The 24,106-nt window shown below is 37.1% G+C and overlaps 2 protein-coding genes across 4 annotated transcripts; one reads left to right on the top strand and one right to left on the bottom strand.

The window, feature by feature from the left end:
• Positions 1–306: 306 nt before the first annotated feature.
• On the top strand, positions 307–9,079 carry eva1bb (eva-1 homolog Bb (C. elegans)). Its single transcript, XM_065285354.2, has 3 exons — positions 307–622; positions 4,779–4,903; positions 5,387–9,079. Exons 2-3 carry the CDS (start codon positions 4,837–4,839, stop codon positions 5,800–5,802), a joined length of 483 nt encoding a protein of 160 aa, XP_065141426.1. The 5' UTR covers positions 307–622; positions 4,779–4,836; the 3' UTR covers positions 5,803–9,079.
• thrap3b (thyroid hormone receptor associated protein 3b) lies at positions 8,154–23,965 on the bottom strand. Of its 3 annotated transcripts, none has more exons than XM_065284782.2 (11): positions 23,849–23,965; positions 18,711–18,857; positions 15,708–16,475; positions 14,689–15,225; positions 14,420–14,595; positions 12,479–12,590; positions 12,310–12,385; positions 11,325–11,485; positions 10,895–11,183; positions 10,181–10,327; positions 8,154–9,424 (listed from the first exon to the last, which is right to left on the bottom strand). In XM_065284782.2, exons 2-11 carry the CDS (start codon positions 18,830–18,832, stop codon positions 9,182–9,184), a joined length of 2,631 nt encoding a protein of 876 aa, XP_065140854.1. In that variant the 5' UTR covers positions 18,833–18,857; positions 23,849–23,965; the 3' UTR covers positions 8,154–9,181. The 3 variants fall into 3 exon arrangements, with proteins under 3 accessions (XP_065140854.1, XP_065140839.1, XP_065140846.1); XM_065284767.2 differs by lacking the exon at positions 23,849–23,965 and adding an exon at positions 21,211–21,460; XM_065284774.2 differs by lacking the exon at positions 23,849–23,965 and adding an exon at positions 19,254–19,441.
• Positions 23,966–24,106: the final 141 nt, after the last annotated feature.

The following is a 24,106-nucleotide window of genomic DNA, read 5'->3' as shown; positions in this document are numbered from 1 at the left end:
TAAATGGTACATATAGGAACTTTTTAAAGGGTACCATCCCAGTGACAGCTTTTGTACTTTTATTTTTGACAGTGTGCATTAGTATTAATGCCAAGTTCATTTGGATTTGTGTGATAAAAACTCTGAAAACACAAACTACATTTAACACAAGCTTAAAGAAAAGACAATTATCATCTTCAAATTTGCATGCACGGACATGAGGTTAAAATGGATCCGGGACCCAGTGGGTGTGAAATGTGGCCTGGGCTGTAAATTCTCATGCCGTGCACCCCTCCCTTACTATATTTTCTCCTCTGACAGGAAACACCTCCCTTTACCCAAACTGCTTTCCTATGGTCTGTCCCAGAGAGAGAGAGAAGCTCTGTTTGTGTGTGACCACAGAGGGCCGCTTCTGTTGCTGCACTTTTTTCACCCGGCATCAGATGCAGATATGTGTGAAAAAGAAGTTAAAGAGAGCGCCTGTCTGTGTTCCAGCTCGTCCGAATAAGTTTAACGTGGTGAGAGGTCACATCGTCTTTGCCCTCTGGATGTGCAACTTATCTTTCTGACAGTTCATGTGTTTTAGTTCTGAGAGTTGTGACCAAGACAGAAGAACAGAGATGAGGATGATTTGTTTGGAAAGGTAAGACATTACATTTTTATTCCAGATGACTAGATTTTTTTTAGAGGACTAAAACATCAAAACTTATCTTAAAGTTGTCCAGATAGTTGCATTGATACTTGTTAGGGATCTAAACCATCCACTGCCCTACGGCTCTCCTGATTTTGCCAAGTGGTTGATGTCCTGAGGGCAACATTATAATGTAAAAAGTGAAAAGTTGGTTCAACTTAAAAAGTTACTTGGTAACACCAAAAATTTTACTTTTAAAGTTAATCCAACTTTAGACTTGTCCCTGTTGACCCTGGGACATCAACTTAAAATATTACATCAGCTGGTAAAACTTAAAAAAGTTTTTTTTTTCAACTTAAAGGGGACATTTCACAAGACTTTTTTTTAAAGATGTCAAATAAATTTAGTGTCTCAAGAGTGCATATGTGAAGTTTTAACTCGAAATACCATATAGATAATTTATTATAACATGTTAAAATTGCCACTTTGTAGGGGTGAGCAAAAATGTGCCGGTTTTGGGTGTGTCTTTTAAAATGCAAATGAGCTGACCTTACCAAATGGCAGTGCCGTGGTTGGATAGTGTAGATTAGGGGGTGGTATTATCCCCTTCTGACATCACAAAGGGAGCCAAATTTCAATTACTTTTTATCACATGCGTGCAGAGAATGGTTTACCAAAAGTTACTGGGTTTATCTTTTTCACATTTTTTAGATTGATAGAAGCACCGGGGACCCATTTATAGCACTTAAACATGAAAAAAGTTTTTTATTTTTTAAAAGTGTTACCATTGAAGTAATATTTTAGGTTGATCCAACTTTTCACAGCGTACTTTAAGAATTGAATTTGTCTTTCACACAATGCATTTGCATTAAGGATATTTTAAATTGGCTTGTTGATGAAAGGCGAGCTATTACTTTTTAACAACTAGACCTTCAGTTTTTACTTGTTGGACAGAAAAACTGGTAAAAAAAATCCAATGTGCTTAGTTTAAAGCCATTTAAACAACTTGCATTAAGACACCAAAACATCATAGAGACTTGGCAGGAGCCAGAAAGCAACCACTTATAGCATTATGTTAAAAAAAACACACAAAACAATCTTAATAATATGTAAAAATACTTTAATGACAAAACTTAAATCCTGAAATGTACCAATTTAGCTTTTTGTTGACTCAATGCTTTAAAAAACGGGAATATACAAAAAGCACAATATCAGCAATTTCCAAGGCATCTGGGTTTTGCAAGTTTGCATTTCGGGAAAGGTTTAGACAGGTGCTTGATGCTGTTTCAGGGCGGTCTGATTTACTTTCTCTTTAGTAGGAATATATATGTGGAGTTTATGGCATACGTCCAACAATAATCTGTGCCCGGAGCAAAACAAACATGTTTACAAGCTTTTACTGTAATTATGATATCATAGTTTGGCATTTGTATAAGATTGTTGCTTGTGTTTGCTTAACCTCACCGTCTATCCTCAAAACTTTAACAAAATTATACAATATTACTGATGTTGTGTTTAAGAATATATCTGCTGATGTTTTCTCCTAAGAAGACGTTCTTATTTTTGTCTTACTTGCCATTTCAGAGCTGATGAGATTTGATTTTAAAAAGTTCCCAGATATGTTTTGCTTTTAAAATTGCTTAAGGGAAATATTGTACCTGGATAGTTCACCCAAAAATGAAATTTACCCTCATGTTGTTCTAGAACGGTATGTATTTTTTGATAAAGATGATAAGCTTGTGGAAACCATTGATAGTAGTAAAAGTATTGTGATAAATGATGATTGATGAAGATATTTTGATAAAATGGTAAGCACAGTTCACGGTTCCCATTAAATTCCATAGGATTTGTTTTTCCTAATTTATTGTGTTCAACAGAAAATAGAAACGTTAGAACCACACAAGGTTAAGTAAATGATGACAGAATTTTCATTTTTGGGTGAACTATCCCTTAAAACTTCCACTGAGGTTGCTAAACCTCACAATCAATATACCGTTGGACAATCAATTCTCTGTCGTCCTTCCTTAACCTTCATGATAAATTATTAAAAAAATTCCACAAACATCAAAATCGGTAGCTGGTATTCACCAGTGATTTTAATATGCGGTAAAAATTTGGAAACACTTTGAGTTTGGCCAATCAAATGTTAATATAACGAAAAAAAGTACTTTAGTGTACTTGAACATGTGCCCTTGTCCTGCCAATAGTGTGACAGATAGAGATCAGGGCGGTGTAGATTAAAGTGCACTGTAATTACAGGCCTCGGGAGGAAACAAACAGGAAGTCAATAACAGGAAGTCTTCCGTGATCTCTGCGTGATTTCAGCCACCGTAGACTTTATAGTGTGGGCGCACACTGGTAGTCACTTCATTATTTTCCAGTAGAGTTTCCTCACTTGATGTTCAATGCATTTGTGCTCCACATTCCCAGAGACTCGTGTTACTCAAGCACATGGCGGCTGTTTGGGAAATCCTGATCCAGATGTTAAACTTTAATCCCCCATCCTCTCTTCTTTTATGGAGAGAAGTGACACAATCTGGAATCTTCCCAGTTTCCCAGGGAAGAGTCCCACGCAGACCCCGAGCATGCATGTGAAAGTAGGAATTCTGTTCCTGTGGGAACAGCAGAGAAGTCTGTGGGAGCAGAGAGTGAAGCTCGGGTCAATGCAATGACAACAACAGCAACAAATGGCCCGTGGGGAAAAACACGGATATATTACTGCTTTTCTCTTAAGGGTAACCGAGGCTATAATGGCACAATTAGAGCAATTTCAGCTTTAGGGGCCAAAGTAAATAAGTTGGGAAGTATTTGACAAATTATGCATGTGTTTGCTAAGACAAGTCTCATTATTAGTACTGTTCACATGGTGGGTAAGAGATGCATGGGTAACCCATGACCCTAATGTTACTTAAATAAAGGAACACCTAAAGGATTATGAGGAACACCATACTAATACTGTGTTTGACCCCCTTTCGCCTTCAGAACTGCCTTAACTCTACGTGGCATTGATTCAACAGGGTGCTGAAAGCATTCTTTAGAAATGTTGGCCCATATTGATAGGATAGCATCTTGCAGTTGATGGATATTTGTGGGATGCAGATCCAGGGCACGAAGCTCCCATTCCACCACATCCCAAAGATGCTCTATTGGGTTGAGATCTGGTGACTGTGGGGGCCATTTTAGTACAGTGAACTCATTGTCATGTTCAAGAAACCAATTTGAAATGATTCCAGCTTTGTGACATGGTGTATTATCCAGCTGGAAGTAGCCATCAGAGGATGGGTACATGGTGGTCATAAAGGGATGGACATGGTCAGAAACAATGCTCAGGTAGGCCGTGGCATTTAAACGATGCCCAATTGGCACTAAGGGGCCTAAAGTGGTAAAGCCTGCACAGTGGTAACAAGGCATGATGGATCCATGTTCTCATTCTGTTTACGCCAAATTCTGACTCTACCATCTGAATGTCTCAACGGAAATCGAGACTCATCAGACCAGGGAACATTTTTCCAGTCTTCAACTGTCCAATTTTGGTGAGCTTGTGCAAATTGTAGCCTTTTTTTCCTATTTGTAGTGGAGATGAGTTGTACCCAGTGGGGTCTTCTGCTGGTGTAGCGCATCCGCCTCAAGGTTGTGCGTGTTGTGGCTTCACAAATGCTTTGCTGCATACCTCGGTTGTAATGAGTGTTTTTTTTTTCAGTCAAAGCTGCTCTTCTATCAGCTTGAATCAGTCGGCCCATTCTCCTCTGACCTCAGCATCAACCAGGCATTTTCGCCCACAGGACTGCCACATACTGGAAGTTTTTCCCTTTTCACACCATTCTTTGTAAACCCTAGAAATGCTGACATTCAGTTTGGAGTTCAGGAGATTGTCTTGACCAGGACCACTACCCTAAACGCATTAAAGCAACTTCCATGTTGATTAGATAACTGCATTATTGAGAAATTGAACAGGTGTTCCTGATAATCATTTAGGTGAGCGTATTTATGCATTTGGTAGATGCTTTTATTCAAAGTGATTTAGAGTTCCCTTGGATTGAACCCACAACCTTTTGTGCTGCTTATGTAATGTCTTAAAACTGAGCATCAGGAAGATTTTGCAGCTGTTATGCAGTAGGCCTATGTACAGTAAGTGATTGTTAGTGATTTATGTATTTGTTTACCACAGGAGCTAAAGACGATTTTGGGATACAGTACAGAAAGTTGATAGAAAGTTTGGATTTAAAATGAACCCGATTCGGAAAGACATGGAGCTGCTGAGTAACAGCATGGCCACTTATGCCCATATCAAAGGTAAAACAACACACCACCACATAAAGGTTACACTTACCATGTAAAGGTTAAAAAAGCTAATCCTGAAAGGTGTCATCAAGAACTTTTACAAAGAAGTTTGTTTTCAAGAAACCTTCACACTCCTCAACCAAGAACAAAACAAGAACCCAATCCAAGGACTAAGTGTTCTGTTTGATTTGGCTTCACACCTCTGATTTTATGAGAAATGGCTTAAATATTTCCAGTTTAAATGTTTTGATTAACATTTTACTGCTTTTCACAAATTCCAACAGGATATTAATACATTTGTACCAAAATCCTTACACTGTAAATGCTGGGTTATTTTCAACGCAGCGTTGGGTCAAAAGGGGACCAGTCCAATCCATTGGGTTAAATGGGTTAAACAACCCAGTGGTTGGGTTTATCCCTTTTTGGCTTAACTCAAGATATATTTAAAAAGCACAGGTTCAAAGTTATAACCCATGTTATTCTCCCCATATACAGCCAACATGGAAAGCTTTGCGCTGTACTTCATGCTGGGGGTATGTTCTGGTCTTCTCCTGGCTTTGGTCCTTCTCATATTGGGCATCACCTGCAGGCCACGGTCAAAGGTGAAGACACCCGACAAGAGACACCTTAAAGAGTCCAGGGAGGAAGAGGAGGAAAAGCAAGAAGACAGTGAGGAACTGGACGATGAAGATTTAGAGCTCCCCACGGTTACTGTGAGCCCCGCCGCGAGCGATCAGAGTCAGCTGACTGGGACTATCAAAAGCATCAATGTGTTTACTTCTGCAGAGGAGCTGGAGAGAGCCAGGAGACTGGAGGAGAGAGAGAGAATCGTTCGGGAGATCTGGAGAAACGGACAGCCGGATATTCTGGTCACAGGCACGGGAACGCTGACCCGAGTTCACTACCATTAGATTGTTTTAAGGGGAACTTGTGTGAAATGTACCTCCATGTTTTTTACATGATTTGCATATTACTGTGGAGGTTTCTGTGGTCAGTTTCATAAGCACGTGTCATCTGAATAATTTGGAGATTTTAAAGGGACAGTTCACCCAAAAATGAAAATTCTGTCATCATTTTCGCATCCTCATGTTGTTCTAAACCTGTTTGAATTTCTTCTTTCTGATGAACATAAAAGAAGATATTTTGATAAATGATGGTAAACACAAAGCTGATGGTAACCCTTGACTTACAGTAGGAAAAACAAATATGATGGAATTCAATGGGTACTGTCAACTGTGCTTCTTACCATCATTAATATCTTCATCGTTTATCACAATACTTCCAAAATATTTGTTTTCCTACTATGGAAGTCAACGGTTACCATCAGCTCTGTGTTTACCATCATTTATCAAAATTCATACAGGTTTAGAAAAACATTAGAATGAGAAAATGATGACAGAATTTTCATTTTTGGGTGAACTTTCCCTTTAATGTTGCATTTAAGATCCATACAGGTTTGTATATATATTTTAATTAGGGCTGTCGAAAGATTAATCGCAATTAATCACATACAAAATAAAAGGTTTTGGGCATAATATAGCCTATGTGTGTACACTGTGTGTAATTATTTTGTATATATAAATACACATACAAGCATGCATCTATTTCAGAAACATTTACATTCATATATTTATTTTTATATTATATATACATTTTTAAAAATTATACATAAACTTTTACTTAAATTTATACATGTATGTGTGTATTTATATATACGTAATATTACACACAATACACAAACATATATTACACAAACTTTTATTTTGTATGCGATTAATCTTTTGACAGCCCTAATTTTAATACACATTTAATTTTTAATAATATTTGTTTATATATTTTAAATGCTTTTGTATTTTCTATGTATTTTTGAAATATGCATCTATAGCATTTTTTTACTGATTTTACTTCTGGTCCACATGTTACACCAAAAAGAGTGTGAAGCACAAAGCATTGTGGGATACAATACAAATTTTTCTCCACTCTTTATGACACAACAAATATCATTCAGGTCACATGACTACAAAATTTCACATATGTACTGTACAGTATACATACGACATAATATTAAAGGGGACATTTCACAAGACTTTTTAAAGGGGACAGAGAATGAAAAACATGTTTACCTTGTCTTTGTTGAATAATGGTAGTCTACCTGCATTCACGAACATACAAAAAGCTCTAGACATGCTAAACATCTCAGTCTCATAGAAATTTCTCTTTTAGAAATGTCAGCCAGAAAACGGCCCAATCTGAAAAACTGATGCTTATGACATCACAGGCATCTCACTGCCCCTCCACTTTAAAATAATTGGCTTCATTTTTTGAGTGGCAGCAAAGTCAGCCAATCAATAATGAGATTGCAAGTTAAGCCAGTAGGGGGAGCCAAATAGGTGCAAAACCACTTGTTTAAAATCCCCCACACTAATAGAGCTTTCTGAGAGAGGTTTTTAGAAAGCTTCTGAGGCATTACAGACCCAAACAAAACATTTTTGTCTACATGTCACATCACAGAACAAGGATAAATACCCCCTTCAATCATTCTATGTCACCTTAAAAGATTTCAAATAAATCTTTGGTTTCCCAGAGTACATATGTAAAGTTTAGCTCAATACACAAAAGATTATTTATTATAGCATGTTAAAATTGGCACTTATTAGGTGTAAGAAAAAATGGGCCGTTTTTGGGTGTGTCCTTTAAAATGCAAATGAGCTGATCTCTGGATCTGACATCACAAGGGGAGGCAAATTTCAATGACCTATTTCTTCACATATTGCAGAGGATGGTTTATCAAAACTAAGTTACTGATCTTTTTTTTACATTTTCTAGGTTGATAGAAGCACTGGCGACCCAATGATAGCACTTAAACATAAAAGTCAGATTTTCATGATATGTCCTCTTTAAAAAACAAAGGTACTTCAAGAATCTTGATGGTATAGATGATACATTTTTGTTTGGATGGTTCCATACAAAGCCTTTGAAATCCGAAGAACCTTTCAGTTTAAAAAAAAATTATTTTAAAAGGTACCCAGACAGCAGACAACTCCAGGACGGATCTGGGACAAAGTCAGCGGATCAGGTGGCGATCCGGCCCAGACTCGTTTACTGTAGGGGTATGAAACAAATGATTCTTCAAAGAACCTTTGACTGAATCGTCCATTGAGGAACCAAACATGGTTCTTCTGTCGCATTGCTCTGAAGAACCCTTTAAACACTTCTTTTTTTTTTTTAAATACCGTTGATGAAGCTTCAACTGAAAACAAGATGACTTGGATAAGTTTTTATTTCAGATTCACCATGGAGATCAAAAGCACTGACTGAGCAGTTTGTACATGTCAACAGAAAAATCACAGGGTTACAGTATTATCATCTCTATAGACTACAGACAGCAGCACAGTCCTATAAGCTCATTTTATACCTTGTCTGTACAGTGCAGCATGCACAAATCAACAAAAATCTCACCAAATGTAATGATGGCAAAATTTGCCACAATCAGTCATTTTAAACACAGGTGCAGGTGATAACTATTTGGTTGGTTTAACAGTATTTTGTTGCAATAAATGCATCGTTACAAGCAAATTCTTGCTAAATGTTACACTTTAAAATGGGATGAATTATCATCTAAAACTTTTTTTGCTTGATATAGAAAAGCTAAAGTAATTACATTTCACAAAGCTATGCGTCTCTTTTCCATGTTACGCTGAACGCTAGAATTATAATTCATCAGCAAAAATGTGTTTAAATTAGACGTTAAATATACGAGAACCAAATTAGTAAGAAATCTGTACATAAAAAAATAGGTCAAGTACAACAATTTACCATCAATGGGACTCAAAATAAAAGAAGGGGGGAATAATTAATGTTTGCATTATATATGCATGATTTACACAAAATAAAAAAGCAAAATCCAAGTTCAACCTAAGGCACAGGTGCAGTTTTTTAAACAAAAATCAATTTGCAATCTAGAATGATTAAAGCCAACACATGCTGCTCATACAGAGACGTCCTCTGCAAGGTACCTTTTCCTTTAAAGACCAATTTCCTATTTTCCCCCAAATTATTTTTACAATCACTCATAAAGAAGACATCAAAGACCCCCTACACCCTTAAAAAAAAAAAAAAACATATAAAAGATAAAAAATATGAAACAATGATGTTAAATCACACTGCTCTACCCATACGGTAATGCATGACAGACAATTCTTCCTTCTCAAGGTGTCTCATGTCACACTAGCTGCTGTTGAGGACAGACATGAAGGACAGACAGATGAAGATAGATGCTAACAACAATGTCTATGGCTTGGAAGTAGGGCTTTCCCCAGACTTGTCATCATCTTTAAGGCTATGATCTGCACTGCTGTCTGCTATTTCTCCCTCTTCGGTGGTGCCCGGGAACATGTCGTGGGTCCATTTGGGGCTGCCGCTGCTGCCACCCTTGCGAACCATGAATGTACCCCTGGTGCGCGGGAAACTCGCTCTGCCACGTCCCCGAGTGTCCAACCACTTCATCTCAGCTTCCTTGTCTCGGTCATCATGCTGCAGTCAGAAGAGATCAAATGGGAGAAAGGCAAAAAGTCAACCATTCATTTGATAGGATAGACATGTAAAGGGATCAATGCCAGTGTCTACATGCTGTTAAGGATGGGATTATGAGAAATAAATTACATTACAATACCAGATTTTAATAGTTAATAAAAGATCATCTACACTTCAAAAAAAAATTACATGGAAACATTTTTTTAGTATATTTGTCTTGTTTTCAGTAAAAATATCTAAAAATTCTTAAATTAAGATGCTTTTTCTTGATGAGCAAAACGACCAAAGAAAATAAGTCTGGTTTTTAGACCAAAAATATAAAATGTAAGTGATTTTGTGCATAAAACAAGCAAAAAAATCTGCCAATGGGGTAAGCAAAAAAAAATCTTGAACATTTTTCTTAAACACTAAATCCAAGAAAAAATGCTTCATTGGCAGATTTTTTTGCTTGGTTTAATAATAATAATAATAATAATAATAATAATAATAATAATAATAATATTTGTATGCATTATTAGGTTTATGCACAAAATCACTTAAATTTGATTTTTTTTGGTCTAAAACTAGACTTATTTTCTTGGGTCGCTTTGCTCATCAAGAAAAGGCATTTTTATCTAGAATTTTTTACTGAAAACAAGACAAAAATACTAAGAATTTTTTTTCTAGAAAATCAATTTTTGCAGTGTTTAAACACTTAAGGTTTGTAAGCATAAGATAAACCCAGAAACAAGTGCATATTGCAATATTTCAGCTCACCTGGAAGTACTTCCGACTTTTAGGGGTGTATTCTGGGTCCCACTCTTCCTCCGGGGGGCGTGAGGGACCGGGCATATTTAGAGGATTATTACCGATGTTGTTGCCAGGGTAATTTCCTCTGTTCCATCCTCTAGCTCTTATTCTTGGCTAGAAATGCAAGAGGACTACAGTTCAAATAAAAATCATATAGTAGTGCTACAAACACAGAGGCTCTGTCCCAAACCCTAGTGTGCATTTATAAACATCACTGTGCTCGCTGAATTGGCCATGATGCTGAAAAAATTTGTCCAAATGGATTGCATTTAAACTGGTAAACCATGGTGCAAAGGTCATAGGTTTGATTTTCAGTAAACATGCATCAAATTAATGCAAACCTTCAAGCCGTTTTGAATTAAAACATCTGCCATAAATGTAAAACAATCCCAGAATGCAATGCCAGATAGATGCAAGGAAAATGTTATTGCAAATACGTTTTTATTCAGTTTTGAAAAGCATTCATCCAACAAAAATGTACTATTTCACACATTAACAAAATGTGCTTACAAGAACAAAAAAGCAAAACACTGATGTTGTGAAATAAACTGAGGGTTAATGTCTTATTATTTACGATGTAGACGGTGAGGTAGGACACTAAGTTTTGGAACAGAGTCAGAACAAGTACAACATCTATGCTCAATAAGTCATGTCACTGTTACGGAACGCTAAAGCACTTACAAATCCACGGTCATAACCCCCACGACCCCTGTCATATCCTCCACGGTCGTACCCTCCTCTGCCCCTCTCATAACCCCTGTCCATGTGACCCTCATAGTCACGGGGTCCACGCTCCATGTGCCCGGGGAACTCTCTGGGCCCCAGACGGGCCTTATTAAAGCCTCCTCCACCCTCCATTTGATCGTCCATATGATAATCCCTCACTCGGTAGTGACGAGGGGATGGAGAGGGAGAGGAAGACGAAGACGAGGAAGATGAAGGAGAACGCTCTCGTTTCTTCTTGCTTTTCCTTTAAAAAAAGAGGAGAACGTAGTTAAAAACAACCCATTTTATCACAGACTATAAAAAGTGACAGAGCGCTCTGTCCTGAAAAAGTGATGTGGCCAAGATCTGTGGGATGTTGAACAATACATTTCCACTAAACACATACTTTGATTTCTTGTGTTTGGAGGATCTTTCAGGGGAGAGATCATGGCTGGGCGTGCGTGACCCAGCTGAACTCTTTCCTCCGTCTCTTTTTGGGTCTTTTTTACGGCGTTCAATGGCCAATCGAAGATCCAATGAATCGGCGTCATGTTTTTTACCATGATCCTGTGGAGACACAAAAAGTCCCGAAAAGTTAAATTTTTTTGTTGAATTGCAATAGTGTAGTCATTTTTTTTAAGCATAAACTGTGCATGTCCCTGAATTCAGCAATAATGTGTTTCTTATAAGGAATTATAATCATTTTAATATGACGAGAAAGACGGAAAAGAGACTTGCCACTCCTGAAATTAAAATAATGCATTCATGTGTTGAACCTAAATACAGTTGAAGGTAAATAATATGAAACTTAACTAGAATCAATAGCTGATATAAAATGAAAACAACCGTATGAGAACAGGCAGATTTCTATAACGAGAAAATCAAACCCCAGCTGAAAAGCGCCACCTTTTGGCCATCTTTAGGAACAAACTGAACACAAATTTCATCTTTGTGACCCTTTGTGAGTTAATTCATCTCAGAATATGTAAAGATATAAGATACGTTGACTTGACAGAAAACTGCACAGATCTCATTGGAAAGCAGCATGCTCCATGCTTTCCCCATACTGATAAGTACAGAGCCCTACTGTTTTCATACAACACATTCTTGAGGAGATATACTTACTATGGTATCGATTAGCGGTCCAGTGAAAGGCTTGGACACAGGCTCAATAGTCACTTCCATTTGTTTAGCCATTTTGCTTGGGCAAGTACGCGCCCGTGATTAATCATACGACAAAGGCTGAAAGGTGAGAGCGTAACGCTCGGTAATACAAGACTGAGATCGGGGGCTCTCGTGTATTAGCATTATACACTTCATAGCACATTTCTGCTGTTTCAGCTGGTACACATTTGGGCAGGAATTTCAGATTTGAAAACTCTCTGTGTCACCTTGTAGCCGCTCTCTTCAAAATCCTCAAACAGCTGAGAGTGCTTCTTAAAAGCACTGGGAGACACATCGATTCGTCTGCGGAGGAACATACAGAAAGATTTTCAATATATAATAAGACCATAATCACGATTTTGTTTTTTACATTTATTTTAGGTATTTTACACCTACCTGTGGATCTCGGGACTCTTTTTCGGCTTCATGGTTTCCATCTCTGCAGCTTTTCTTTGGTAAATTCCAAATCGCTCATTCATAGTCAATCCAGCGGACTGGAAATGTTGTGCTACATTCATATAGAAAAGTAAAAGTGATTTATCATCAGATAAAAACCATGCATAGAATTCAACTTTAAAGGGTTAGTTCACCCAAAAATGAAAATAATGTCATTAATGACTCGCCCTCATGTCGTTCCAAACTCGTACAATGAAAAAATGATATTCAAGAAAACAATTCTTAGTATTTTTGTCTTGTTTTCATTAAAAATATCTAAAAATTCTTAAAATGACCCAAGAAAATAATATCAAATTTAAGTGATTTTGTGCATAAAACAAGCAAAAAAAAATCTGCCAATGGGGTCAGCAAAAAATCTTGAACATTTTTCTTAAACAGAGCTTGTTTTATGCACAAAATCACTTAAATTTGATATTTTTGGTCTAAAACTAGACTTATTTTCTTGTCGTTTTGCTCATCAAGAAAAAACATCTTAATTTAAGAATTTTAGATCTTCTTACTGAAAACAAGACAAAAATACTAATATTTTTTTATCTTGAAAATCATTTTTTGCAGTGACCTCCATTCATCTTCAGAACACAGTTTAAGATGTTTTATATTTAGTCCGAGAGTTTGTTGACCCTTTATTGAAAATCTATGTACGGTTTACTGTCCATGTCCAGAAAGATAATAAAAACGTCATCAAGTAGTCCATGTGACATCAAAATGTTAAAATGTGTTGAAGCATCAAAAATAACAACTTTATTCAGCATTGTCTTCTCTTTTGGTTTTGTTGTGAACGTGTTATCCTGACGAGTTACCAAAACACACTGGGGCGCACCCGATAACACGTCAGCCGCGCCACTGCAGTCACGTGACTTCAGTCTCCTGCACGCGGTTCACAACAAAACCAGAAGAGAAGACAATGCTGAATAAAGTCGTAATTTTTGTTATTTTTGGACCAAAATTTTCGATGCTTCAACAAATTCTTACTGACCCACTGATGTCACATGGACTATTTTGATGATGTTTTTATTACCTTTCTGTAGTGATAGACGATTTCGAAGCACGCTTCATGAGGCTTGGAAACATTTACAAATCTTCTGTTTCGAATTATTGGTTCGGAGCTTGTTTCAAACTGGCCAAAGTGACGTGATTTTATCAAAAAGGCTTCATTACATTATAACTGTTTTGAAACGTTTCGAAAATCTGATGATTCACCACTAGTAGGAGTTGATCACAAATGACCAGTGTAGGTGAACTCGGGTGAGTTTTATTATAAAAGTTAATAAAACATTCATCCTTCTGACGAATAAAACTACCTTTTGTCTACTTTTTGTTTATAGACAGATTTAATGACAAAAATGTGCATTATTTAAAAAATGAGTTTGTTTTAATGATTTGTTTGCCATAAAAAAAACTAAAAACACAGAATACACTTTTAATTATGTCTTAATTAAATTAAATAATTTATTTTCTTAAAAACATATTTTTAGAACAATCTTGCTATTATTTTGTAAAAAGTGTAAAATGTTTGGACAGATTTTGCTGCGTTTACACTATTTTGACCAGCAGGTGTCGCCAGAGTGTATGGTGTTTTGAACGTTTCAAAAAACTGAATCATTTGCAAAGCAAAAGGTTCAATTGATTCAAAGCTTTGTTTCTCCCATCACTACCTTTCTGGACATGGACAGTATTCCGGACGTAGATTTTCAATGAAGGGTCAACAAGCTCTCAGACTAAATCCAAAACATCTTAAAGTGTGTTTAGAAGATGAACGGAGGTCTTACGAGTTTGGAACGACATGATGGTGAGTCATTCATGACATTATTTTCACTTTTGGGTGAACTATCCCTTCAAATCACCTCACAAAAGCGACAGACCAGTTTAGACTGAATTTACCTTTAATATGATGTACTATGGTAACTATATGGTGAGCAAACAGCTCTGAAGGACTCCTGCGAAGCTGAGCAGACTGAACATGTTGGAAGATTGAACGAAACTCCTCGTGATCTTTTTTACCCTGGGCTGAAAGTTCCCGTGATAAACGTCTCTCTTTAGCTAATGCACCTGATGAGCTGAACACACAGAGAGAGAGAGAGAAAGAGAGAGAGTCACTTACATGTAGGGTACCAAAATAACAAATGAGAAATCAATAAAACGAGACATACCTTTCTCCTTCATCCGCGAAAGCTTTTATGCTGAAGTTAAACTGTGGGTCTTTCTTTGACGAGGATTTAGTTAAGGGCGAGACCTCTCTTCCGGACGGGAAAAGTGGTCTGCTTTTATTCTCCAGTACTCTAGAGGGCGATAGACCAGATGGACTTATCTTGCTTTTCTTCTTTTCTTTCTTCTTGGCAGCCTTTTCTTCCTTTCTTGCTTGCTTTCGACTGCGGTAAAGTTCCTCATCCAGATCCTCCTCGACGTCTTCGTCCCATTTCCCGAAGCGCTCCTCCGCTAAGTTTCGCACGGAGAGTGGGAGTTTATCCTTGTATTTGGATTCTTCCTCGTTCTTCCTGTCTTTCATTTCCTGGCGGTACTCCTCTTCCTCTGCGTCCAGAAACGGAAGATTCTTATCGGTATCCGGCGCGTTGAAAAAGCTTCTCGACTTACCGACCATCTTCTCGTTGTCGGCGTCGCCTGAGCTTAAAGCCTCACCTCTGCCATTATCCCTGTCTGGCAAGGGCTTTTTCTTTTCTGCCAAAAACCTGGGGTGAGCGATCACACATAAATAAAAATTGCATGTCTAGGAGCAGACTGTATACAGATTATGTCATATACACACTATCCTTGAATAGTCACAGTAAGACAAGAAAGGTTATTTGCAAAAAAAAAAAAAACACCAATGACAATGAAATACATGCGCAAATTTAAGGTTCAATTTTGCAGCAATGCAGACACCACTCATCAGGATGGTTTTTTTTATTCCATACTTACATCAATAACACTTTATCTCCTAAATTATGGGATTGCAAACAACCTCATAGCACAGGAAAACTTCCAGCAAGATTTGGAATGATATTTGAGTTTGAAATTAGCTGGTTTCCATTATAAGCTCTATTCTTCCAAGGATCTGTGCTGCTGTACAAACGCTAAACACATTTAAGAGAATTTGTTAAAAACTGCCAGGAGGACAAAGGAAAGAGAGGGAAAACATCCGAAAGCCTAAATAAAAGAAAAATCAACATACTTTTTGAAAGCGGTCGAGATGGATGCCGATTTGTCCCCTCCCTTTATATCTTCCTTTGAAAAGAAGCCAAAGCCGGATGAGGCCGACGTCTTTGGCGGTGGGCTTTTAGTGGCAGGACCGACGCTTCGCCAAAGTGGACCACCATTGCCAGAGCCTCCAGACAGGGACACTTTAATTTCTGAAGGACCACCTGTAGATGCTGCATTGCCTGAGCGCTTGGGGCTGGCCTCGTAATCTGTTACGCCTTCCCATTTACTAGAACCTTCCTCTGGAGGGCTCCCTCTAGACTTCGACGATTCCTTGGCAGCTGTCTTGTCCTCGCCAGGCGAACCCCTACCCTTGCCATCTTTGGACTGGGGTCTTTTGGAGCTAGAGTTGCGTCGTCGTGGAGACGAGGAGCGAGAGGAAGAGCTGGATCGTCTAGAACGTCCAGAGGACGATCTGTCGGAATGACGAGAGCGACTTCGACTTGCTGAACGTTTCCGTGGGATAGAGCGAGAACGAGATCGTCCCCTCCTGGGACTGTGAGAGTGGTCGTACGGTTGCTGTTGGTCTCTGTGGCCGTGCCAGTTGTTGGAGCGGTAACCGTAGGGGGCGCCACCACCTCTGTGGTAGTTACCTCGTGGGTAGAAGCCACGCCCTCTGCCCCGGTGGTACTGGAAGGGTCTCCGGTAGCCGCGAAAACCACGGTTATACCCACGATTGCCCTGAAAATCTCTGGAGGGATAATTCCTCTCTCTACTGGGTGAACGGGACCTTGATCTAGAACTGAAGGATCAGAAAGAGAGAACAGTGTTAAAGTGACACATAAGCAGAGCAACATGAAAGAGATGCAGATATGACTCATGACAACTTGGGGGCACCACAGCATCACAGTTATTAAAGGGATTGTTCAGCCAAAAATGAAAATTACCACATAATTTTCTCGCCCTTAAGCCATCCTGGATGTGTATAATTATCTTTTTTCAGACAAATACAATCGGAGTTATAGTAAATGGTGCTTCTGATTTGAAGCCCAAACAAGGTAAATCCATCCTTTACAGAAGTAATCTAAACATTTTTTTTTTACAAAAATGGATTGATTGCCATCAGAAGTAGGGCTGGGCAAAAAAATTGATTTTTTGATTAATCGTTTTTTAAATGCGGTCGATTCAAAATCAATTCTCAAAGGGCAGAATCGATTTTTTTCTTTCATATTTATTTCTGCAAACATTGAACGTAAGATTAACGTTAATCTAATTACTAGTCTTCTTCACTAGATGTCACCCTCTTTTTTGCCTTGCGCAATGTTACCAAGAAGGGAGAGGCAAGCCTGTCATTCATTCATTCAGTGCTTAAAATGGCGGTTTCAGGTGCTTCATTGACGTTGATGCTTGAATCGAGTATAAATACTGACCCGAGAACCGGAATCAAAAATTGAATCGAGAATCGAAATCGAATTGATTTGATAGATTGCGAATCGGAATCGAATCGATCTGGAACATCTGAATTGATACCCAGCCCTAATCAGAAGGCCTTTATTAACCCCCTGGAGCAGTGTGGATTACTTTTGTGAAGGACAGATGGACTTTTTTGAGCTTTGAATCAAAAGCACCATTTACTACCATTATAAAGCTTGGAAGTATGTGGCATTTGCAATGAGTAAAGAACGACCGTTTAAAATGTTTTAAAAATATTCAATGCTTTCCATGATAAAGTGCTATATCATTTCTTGTAAATTTCAAAATGCACAACAGAATAAATGTTGTAATCATGTAAGATGGAAAGGCATGTCTAGTTTTATATTATACCTGTTTTTTTATCAATTATGATTAACAACGTGGAGCAGTGTGGATAACTTTTGTGAAGGATAGATGGACTTTTTTGGGCTTTGAATCAGAAGCACCATTTACTACCATTATAAAGCTTGAAAGTAGGTAGCATTTGCAATGAGTAAAGAACGACCGTATTCAATGCTTTCCATGATAAAGTGCTATATCATTTCCTATAAATTTCAAAATGCACAACAGAAAAATTTTAATCATTTAAAAATGTAATCATGTAAGAACAGTACTTTATTAATTGATTTTATGTCTGATAGTTGAAGGAAAAGTGTATATATGCTACTGGTGAACTAGATTGTAATCTATTTATGGGGACAATAAAATGTCCAATAATACCATATATTCTGCCCTATATAATGTATGTTGTGCAACATTGTAATAAAGCACTATATAAATAAATTTGATTTGACTTAATCATAACATTAAGTTACAAACATGTACCCCAAAACATAATTTGCATAAAGGTTAAAAAAACAATGGAAACTTTCAACAGAGGACCTGCAACTTGAATAAACCACATAAAAACCAACCCGTGAAGTTTAACAGTCTCAATCTACGACCACCAATTTCCTGGACACGCACCAAAGAGCTTATACAAAGGTACCGTGACCCAAATACACATCATAGAGCAATGTCTTTGCATCGTTTCATTAGAAAAATGTGAAAAAAAGTAACATTATTGACCAGCATGGACTGCGGTAGTTACATGCTATGTTCTGTGAAATAAACAGGCTACGGAAAGAGGTACTAACCACACCACACGAAAGGAAAAATCACCCCAGCCCTTACATACAGTACAAAACAACACAAAAGATTTTGTTGGTGAAGAAAAGAAAGATGCAAAGTTTAGTAACTACAGGGTGATTTCTATGTGAATGTTTATTGACTTTATAAAGTCAAGGGCAGGAGAGAGGACTCAACTGCAGCTGTTTTCTGAATGATGTGTTATTCTCTGCTCTGTGACCTTATGGTGGATTAAAATCACCCTGTGTTACCAAGCCACATGTTAAGATTGGATTGGGACATTGGCAAATGTGAGTACCAACAGTAAAATGAATCTTATTTAAAAAAAAATCTTTAGAAAATGTTATAAATACAAATAACATTTTCTTCATCCTCTCCAGAATCTACACCTACTACATCTATTTCTGAATACACTCAAACCCTGGGATTTGTTTACCTGTAGCGGCGCTTTCTGGATCTTGAACGAGATCGGCTCCTTGAGTGTGAACGTGTGTAGGACCGTGATCTAGACCTGGATTTAGACTGGGAATGAGACCCAGAATTCGGGGGCTTAGACATCTTTGTACTCACAGTATGTTTAGACCTGAAAAAAGACAGTGTCGATAATTACTGCAAAACTCCAGAGTTCACTTTGCATCAACATAAAATACAAGGTACCATATGAACAACATGAAGTATAACTGTAATCAAAAATATCTAAATCAATAAACTACTAGAAACCCCGAAACACCATAAAATGTGCTATAAACCTTTCAGTCTAGTGTACTGAAAACTTTAAATCAAGCTATGTTAAAATATTTAGCTCATATGTTAAAGCAATTTGGCTTTATTGAATAGCTAGTTAGCCTCAAAAACCTCAACACCAAATGTAGCATTTTTCATGTCTTGCGTTATAATAACCTCTCACTATTCCCCGTCGAACTGGATTTCTAGGACTGTTTTTATTTCTGTCAACATGTGCCTAAATCTCCATACATGCCTCTGTCAAAACTGGACTCATGAGACCCATTTCGTCTGTCTGAGAAAGTGGTTTAAAACCTTGCAAACATTTAATGTTTCCACCGTCGTCATTCTTGAAGTACAACAGAAATATATTATACATACACTGTAAAACAAATGCAGCATTTTTGCCAAATCAACACATATTTTTATGTTATTTTAACTTAAAAAATAAAACACACACACAGAGCAACAAATACAGCAGTATTGATCGTGGTTACCTGAAATAACTCACAGTAACACGAATGTCCTCATTTTACGGTAACTTATGCAACTGATTCAAAACCAATATTTGTCTTCAAACAAGTGCGCTTCAAAACAAATAAGATAGCAGTCAAGTGTATACGTTTTACTTGACCTGCTCTAAGGACACCAATATTCCAAGCACTATGTGGTTAAAACTGCAGAGGAATAGGTCTACTTTTGCAATGTGTGGACAAGAAAATTCAAAAGCTAGATAAAATATTAATGAAAGACAACACGGAGTATACAGCAGATAAAACCCAGGATGTAGTTTGCGACATGTGCCGGAAAGCCCCCCGGAATTGAGAGAGGGGTATAGATATCTAAACGTGCAAGATAAAACAGACTTCCTTTAAATATTTTGCAACTTATTATTTGCAATAATCGGGTCAGGTGGCACACTCATGCATTATATCTGCAGAAGTAAAATAAAAACAATGTTAGATATATCAGTAGTTAGATATATTATCCACTAATGGTTAGTAATGGAAAAATGTCTTTTACAATTAGCTTGCACTGCAGTAGAGCTAGCAGATGAATGCCTTGCTTTACTATTAGCATATTATTATTATTATATTATTTATCTAGTAACATAAGAACCCTAGTTGTATTGATCTTTAGTATTATTCAGTATGAGATAGATATCAGGGTGTGTCATTCATTTTATATGGTCTCTGTATTTGCATTGGCAGCAGAAGCAAAAACTGTAAACAGATCTCATTAACCAGTTCTTCGGGGTTCTGTTTTTTTTTTTCAATCTTGCAATCCAACCTAACCAGTACAACTAGTTTCTGGCCTGTCCAGGAAATACAGTGAAGACATTTGCATTAATTAAATCATCCGCTCAGTGGGCAACTAAGACAGTGGCTGTGTCAAAAAGCCTACTAGTTTTAAAAACGTGTGATGCGATACAATGCATTCAGGATAATCAGCCAACTAGCATCTTAAAACCCCACAAAATCCTGAAAGTCCATAAAATGTTGTCTACTACACAAAGAGCAAAACTGCCATTAAGGAAGGCAGCTTAGTAGATGCCCAAAACATGGCGTCTACTCTACATTGACAGCTTGAGATGTCCCAAAAAGCAGTCCCAATTGAAACTAAGTGCCTTACTAGGTAGTCTAAAATGAGGTAAGGTTTAGGAAAACCACTAAATAATGTTAAAGCCTTTATACAGCAATAATTAATGGAGTATGAGAGCACTTACAAAACACTTTCGTTTTCACTTTATAAAGGGTGGAAACAATGGGTGAATTTAAAGCTTAAGAAAAAAAACAACAACTGCAACTTAACATTACGTTGAGTTCAACAATCTAACGTTATATTTACATTCAATGTCTTAAAATTTAAAAATTCGGAATTTAAAAATTATATTTAATAATATACATTACATCCAATACAGCCTCGAATGAGTTTAAGCATAATTTACCTCAAGATTAAACGACATCACTATTTATATTGCAGATTAAATTACCCTAAGATGTTAAAAATTAAACTGTGATGCTATAACGTTACTGCTCTTAGCCGCTATGCTAACACTAGCCCCCATTAGCTGACATGACGCTGCTTAAAACGGGCAAAATCAAATTACAACATTAATAAATTATCGTTAAACAAAAACGAGAGTGTTGAAAAAGTAACACGGTGAAAAACCTAAACGTTAAAAGATGTAAATGTGGAAAAAATAGGCTTACCTGAAGGGCAAGTCAGATGCGATTAGCGCGAGCTCATGGACTGAGGCGAGGCGCGCACGCGACGGTGAAATTATATTAATCGATACGAATCAGATTATGTTTATATTGTTCTGTTTTGCAACCATATGATATCATTTTTCAGTTGTTGTAGGTCTGGGATGAAAAGTGTCCATTTGCTTTCGGTCTCCTCTGCAAAAAGTAAGAAGATCTGATTCTGCGGAGGGACTGAGCTTCCTGAACCTCTCACTCACATTCACGCACGCGCACACGAGTCGACACGCGCCCCTCTTCTCTCTCTCTCTCTCTCTCTCTCTCTCTCTCTCTCTCTCTCTCTCTCTCTCTCTCTCTCTCTCTCTCTCTCTCTCTCTCTCTCTCTCTCTCTCTCTCTCTCTCTCTCTCTCTCTCTCTCATAAATCAAATACAATAAATTAGATACACTCAGTTTAATTAGGCCTCAAGCCTAATCTTTCCAAAATAATAACCTATAGGGTAAAGCTGTGAATTCTCTCGTTTCCCAAAACTTCAAAAATAATTCTGAAAAATATCTCTTGATGCAGTGCATTTTATTACTTTATAAGCTTTCAATGCAACATCTCCACGTGGTAAAGACGCAGAGCCTCCATACACACCTGTCAAGTCTTCTCATAGTGACAGCTGTATTCACACAGAAATCTGTCCAACCCCAGGCAACATTTCACAGAGTCAACACTACATAGGCTACAGTCAACCCTACATAGAAGCTATAACCACATGAAGATAAGTTTGCAAGTAATAATACGATGAAAAAAAGATGGATGTTTCTATACATCAGAACCTATTGGTTTCTTATAAAGGTTTGCAAAAATATAAATGCTATTTTGGTGAAAAACTAATTGAGTCAGTCTGAAATGTAAATGCATTTCCTGATTCTGTTCCAGGAAGTTCAAGACCGTCTGATCCCTTGTTATAATGCAATCTCATTTCTCTTTTATTTCCAGTAAGCTAAACAAGTTAAAGATTTTATTGGAATTAAAGATGGTCATTTATGAGTGGTATTAAATGTCTGCCAGCTGCTATTGTAAAAATAGCTTTTATAGGCCAGAGAAAGTTTCAGCTGCAGATCTATAAAGTGTGCTGCTGCATATGTAAAAGCCCATGCCATTATATCTAGTTTTTTTCTCCGTTTTATTTATATTAGAACAAATATTTTAACTCGATTGCTCTTTAAATATAGTGTCATCATGTCTCACGTAAATAGTGAAATTGAGTTTGAATTATTGCTGCACGACATAGCTCTACATTCCTGACAGACACATTGATGACCTGTTTGCATTCCCAATCTGATTTTAAGGCTAACTGTTTTGAGGCCATGATGTGGGCTCAGTTCGTGTTTTAATTTATGATTGGTTTGGATCATAAGTGAAAATGTATGTAACTCAGATTTCACTATGTAGTAAGATCACTGTGAAAGTTACTTTGTATGTTTAGCTCAGATGGGAGAGCGCAGGTGTTAGCAATGCAAATACAGTAATCATGAGTTTAATCCCAGGGAACAAACATAGAATATATACCGACTTGTAATGCACTGGATAAGTCACTTTGGATAAAAGTGTCAGCCAAATGCATAATGTAAATGTAATATAATTGTATGTTATATACTACTACAATAAAAATAATAGATGCTTTAAAAGTTTTTCACAATGATAACATAGACAAACCATTTCTTTCATACCTTTTTATGTTTTGGGACCTTACAGACAAAAATTAAAAATTAAAAAAATAAAGACTCCTGCCTTAAAGCTCATATATGAATATGTGTATTGAAGCAATAGGGAAGCAACATAGACAATCAAAGGCACAGTCAAATATAGTCTCTAAAATAACAAAGATCTCAACTAAACATGCAAAACTTAATGTGGGTTATTTTAGTGGAAAATGTCTGGCTTCCTCATTTTGTGGTTTTGCATTCTGCTCTCAGTATCATATTTTCAGCACTACGAACAACTTTATTTCACACTTGACTTGAATTATGCACCAGAGCTCTATGCAACTAAGTTTCTTTTTTCTGTGGTTTTATTGAGCTGCCATTGTACTAGAACATTTTCAATAGATCATAACAGGACATCTTTTTGATATTCTGTAGCTTTTTGAAAAAACAAAGCATAACATGAACCATAATACGGTACATCAACTGAAAAATGTACAATGCAACAGGCAAAACTAAACAGCAATAAAGAAAGACATATGCCTTATTTACTAAAAGCTAACTCAATGTTTAATAAGACCAGGAACCAGATCGTATGCAAACATGATACAGCCCTCAATCATTAGCATATTTTATACAACAGGCCTGTTGAATGTTTTATTCTGATGAGAAATGTTCCACTGCTATGCATTATTTTTTGATAAACGCACGCCTGACCTTTCAAATGTCTTAAAATTACCACCAGAGCAACGTATGTGGTAACAGTGTTATAAGCGTAATAATTCCTCCTTTGAATTATATGAAAATAATGCACACCACAATAAGGACACTCCGCCTCATGCATGCTGCATGACCACATTGGGTGTGCATTATTTTCAACAAATGAGAAATATAAGAGAAGCATATCAGAAAATATAAGAGAAAAATGATTAAAAACAACAAGAGCTTACTCACCTATGCTGGTTACTGGTGAAAAACAGGAGAAAATGAAAGTGAATTTAGCTCAGATGCAGTGTGGCGCGAACAAAGAACTTCCTGTCTACTATAGTATAGAAAGCACAAGAAAACAGTCATAGGGGTACAAAAGCTGTCACTAGACATTACCTTTAAAATGTCCTAATATGTACCATTTAGGTAGAAAAGTAGGTGCCAGTATGGTATTAATAATAAGCCAATTTTAGGTACAAATGTGTATTTTTAAAAAGGTAGTGT

Source organism: Paramisgurnus dabryanus, chromosome 19 (assembly GCF_030506205.2).
Source record: "Paramisgurnus dabryanus chromosome 19, PD_genome_1.1, whole genome shotgun sequence".
NCBI lineage: Eukaryota > Metazoa > Chordata > Actinopteri > Cypriniformes > Cobitidae > Paramisgurnus > Paramisgurnus dabryanus.
This window is presented reverse-complemented; position numbering and strand designations above follow the sequence as displayed.

Excerpts from the sequence above, each read along its gene's own strand:
- eva1bb (XM_065285354.2), top strand. The coding sequence starts at position 4,837 with ATGAACCCGATTCGGAAAGACATGGAGCTGCTGAGTAACAGCATGGCC. Across the intron at positions 4,904-5,386 it reads CACTTATGCCCATATCAAAG|CCAACATGGAAAGCTTTGCG; the intron begins GTAAAACAACAC and ends CCCCATATACAG.
- thrap3b (XM_065284782.2), bottom strand. The coding sequence starts at position 18,832 with ATGTCTAAGCCCCCGAATTCTGGGTCTCATTCCCAGTCTAAATCCAGG. Across the intron at positions 16,476-18,710 it reads TCCAGAAAGCGCCGCTACAG|TTCTAGATCAAGGTCCCGTT; the intron begins GTAAACAAATCC and ends CTGATCCTTCAG. Across the intron at positions 9,425-10,180 it reads AAAGTCGGAAGTACTTCCAG|CATGATGACCGAGACAAGGA; the intron begins GTGAGCTGAAAT and ends TTCTGACTGCAG.